General features: G+C 45.1%; 1 protein-coding gene across 1 annotated transcript; it reads right to left on the minus strand.

The window, feature by feature from the left end:
- Nucleotides 1-1,549: 1,549 nt before the first annotated feature.
- LOC121289679 (homeobox protein vent1-like) lies at nt 1,550-2,683 on the minus strand. The gene is made up of 3 exons (XM_041209302.1): nt 2,404-2,683; nt 2,060-2,301; nt 1,550-1,879 (listed from the first exon to the last, which is right to left on the minus strand). Exons 1-3 carry the CDS (start codon nt 2,681-2,683, stop codon nt 1,550-1,552), a joined length of 852 nt encoding a protein of 283 aa, XP_041065236.1.
- Between the last annotated feature and the right edge of the window lie 671 nt (nt 2,684-3,354).

Consider the following 3,354-nt stretch of genomic DNA (forward strand, 5'->3'; position numbering starts at 1 on the left):
TTTTCCCCTCTGTTCAACCTAGTTTCTGTCCCACACTATGGGTCTTGTTGGCCCCTCAAGTTAAATTCTGTTATCCCCTCAAGTTAAATTCTGTTATTAAGTAGTTATTGTGATTTAAGATTGTGCCGGTGCAGCACAAGTCTGAGGAAACATTAAGGCATTTAGAAAAGTGGACAGAAAACTTTACAACTTGCCAAAATGATTCTATGTTTTTACTTTTATTCTGTCTTGTTCCAGATAAGCCCTCTGGCCAAACACCAGGCTGGAGACAACTCCCTTGCAGCTGGACCTGACTCTTGAAATTCCGAGAGAAAGTGGCAGCTGGACCTGACTCTTGAAATTAGAGAGAATGTGGACATTTTCAGTATTACAGTATTCCAGAGTACTTGGGCCTGAAATCTTGAAATTTTAGCACTTTCAAACAGGGTTTAAATAAACATTACTGTCATTTGTTTATGTAACTGTTGGGGCTTGCTTGTTTCTATATTTCAGTTTTTAACTAATGACACTTCACATTACATTCCACTTAGAGTTGGGAGTTCCCCATAAACACTGTCAGCTTGAGGGAAAGCAAAAGATTTGTGAAGCTTGGATGACACTTTTGTCAACATACAACAACCTGGCGCCATCAGTCTAGACACTGTTTGTAACCCTGAAATTCATTTGTATTACAATTATGTTTGAAGCATTTGATGTATACTGCTTACCCTAGCCAGAATCCAGTAACTAGTGCTGGGCAGATTGTATCACTGTTTCATTTGTTTGGAAGCAAAGACTGATCCAGCTTTTACAGATTACTGTTATTCTTAGTAACAATAAGAATAAAATCAATGTGTGCTATGTAGGTAATTTTTCCTTCTACGTAATTGTATTAATAGTGGAGAACAGGTAGCTGATAATATTACTATTTTCCATTAGCCTTAACCAATGAAATGTTACAGGACAAGCTTATAAGTTTAAAATGGTTAGTATCAGGTCTACATATATGTTTTTTAAAATTCACACAAAATGGCTACATTACTCAATTAACAAAACCTGTTTTTGAGGGTGCGATGTTGGCCTAGACATCAGAACCCATTGCTCTTCTGAGTATTTCAGTGGGCCGAGAGCTTCCATCTAAACCAGTGAATCAGGCAATCTCAAATTAGGTTTAAACCGTCAGCCACTGAAGAGCATTTTTTGACAATGCAACGATTCTTGCTGTAGTGCAGGATCACCCTAAATTCTGTGGGACTTAAACCCAATTTGAGAACATGGAACCCGTTGTCAAACTTGGAACTGCTCCAGTTCATGGGATGGGGAGGGTAAAAGCTTTGTGTCATCTGTTTGGAACCAGCAAAATCTAAGTATAGCATAGTCCAGAAATTGAACATTAACAACTGTCAATTTTATTATCAAAATAAGATAGAAAAATAGGATATTAAAATAAGATATTAAATAAATCGAGTACTTTTCCGGTTTTACTTCCCCCCCCTCCCCCTCACTGCTGCTATTGCACAACATAGCCCAAAGTCTTCCAGTTCTGGGTTGTGACAGTCTGAAAGCAGGTTCAGGAACAGATGTACAGTCCTCCTGGTGAACGATTCAGTATTAGCGGGTAAAGGTAGGGCTGGTACCCCGAATGGCTGTGCTCCACACTCGAGCTGTGTCTGTGGTTTGGCTGCTGGTATGTGGCTGGTGGGAGGCAGTGGGTACTGCTGGCGGCTTGGAGGATGCCCCGATCGTTCATATAATATCCAGGGAAAGAGCACGGGGCCAGGAGCGGCTCTCTCACCGGCATCGGGCTGCTCAGCAAAGCGGGGGTGGAAAAGGAAACCGAGCACAGGTCCTGCAACTGGCGTTTGAGCTTCATTCTGCGGTTCTGAAACCAGGTCTTTACCTAGGAGGGGAAAAAATATATATATCACGGATCTAGTTTGTATATTTGTACTCCGATCAGCAATACAAAGTTTCTAGCCCTGTACATTGAACACAATTTCGATAGTCCCATTCTTTTATTCAGATCAGCCCCAAAGTTAAGGAAATGCATGTCCTTGATGGCTTTCCAGAGCCCACTTACCTGGGTCTCAGACAGGTGGAGCAGGGCTGCTAGCTTGGACCGCTCGGCCGCCCCCAGGTAGGTGTGCCGCTTGAACTTCCTCTCCAGCTTGTGGATCTGCTGGGCGGTGAAAGCGGTGCGCACACGGCGAGGGACCTCACCATCCGACTCGGACTCCACACTCCTCTCCCGCTCCTGCCGGGCTGAACAATCCGAGCGGCCGGAATCACTCTCCGAGCCCCAGCACTCCTCACGACTGGACACTGTAATAAAAGTACATAGTGGGAGATGGGTCAGTGAATGTCTGGGCTGGCCACCTCTTGAGTGGCACAAATCTTCCAAGCCAGCAAGACTTCAGTACTTACAGCATGTACCAGCCGAGTCCTTCAAAACCTCTTCTGGCTCACAGTCGGACATCCAAGGCGGCGGTTGTCTCTTCATTTTGGGCGTGGAGACCCCGGTCCCTGTCAGTCTCTGTTGGGGAATCTCTGGGGTGGGCTGTGCCGAGTTTTGTGGGTAGAAGCTCGGAGAGGGAGGCATACAGGGGGTGTAGTCTATCGGAGAGCCTTCCTCGGGTTTCCTCTTGGTGCACCCATCGCGGCTGCTTCGGGCGAGCCACTCAATGGAAAAGTCCCCTTTGACCATCTCTACTGCCACTTCCGAGGCTCCTGAGCTCGCTGAGCCGGCTGGGCTGTGACCAGCTTTAATTTATGTGGCCCCCCTCTCTGCGGAGATTTCCATGTGTGAAGAGACTTCAAAGCAAAGATAACGGACAGACAATGCCAAACAATTGGCTCTAATTTAGGAAATCATTAATGTGCTCGGGTATCCGGCAAATCCGTGAATGTCGGCTCCAGCAAGTCTGCGGCCCTTCTCTCTGCCCTTTCTAAATGGGACATAAAATTACACATCTGAAGGATCCGTGCTGTTTCGTAAATAGGCATGATAAATAATGAAAGGATATATATTTATACACACTAAACACGTATCGTTTTCTTTTAGAATCTCTCTCAGCAATTTGCAAAGTACTTCCGCCGTCTTTCGTGGATGTATAATCAGCCAGCCAAATGAAACTGTTGCCAGCGGTTTAATTTGACTCCCGTACTTAAAAAAGGTCCCTATTAAAGTGGGATAGACTGCAACACATGGGCACGTCGAGAGAGAAGGGCCGTACACTTCAATCCCCGGGGAAACTCTCGTCTGTACAGATTAACCTGCGCTATTTGTCTCTGCGTTGCGTTAATCATATCCACAAACGTCAATCTAATTTTAACACATCACTGAACTTTGACATGGAGTTTCTGCCAAATCTTAAC

The sequence above is a fragment of the Carcharodon carcharias genome, chromosome 17 (genome assembly GCF_017639515.1).
Source record: "Carcharodon carcharias isolate sCarCar2 chromosome 17, sCarCar2.pri, whole genome shotgun sequence".
NCBI lineage: Eukaryota > Metazoa > Chordata > Chondrichthyes > Lamniformes > Lamnidae > Carcharodon > Carcharodon carcharias.

Coding starts and splice junctions, on each gene's coding strand:
- LOC121289679 (XM_041209302.1), bottom strand. CDS start 2,683: ATGGTCAAAGGGGACTTTTCCATTGAGTGGCTCGCCCGAAGCAGCCGC. Junction 2,302..2,403: donor GGACTCGGCTGGTACATGCT/GTAAGTACTGAA, acceptor CTTTTATTACAG/TGTCCAGTCGTGAGGAGTGC. Junction 1,880..2,059: donor TCCACCTGTCTGAGACCCAG/GTAAGTGGGCTC, acceptor TTCCCCTCCTAG/GTAAAGACCTGGTTTCAGAA.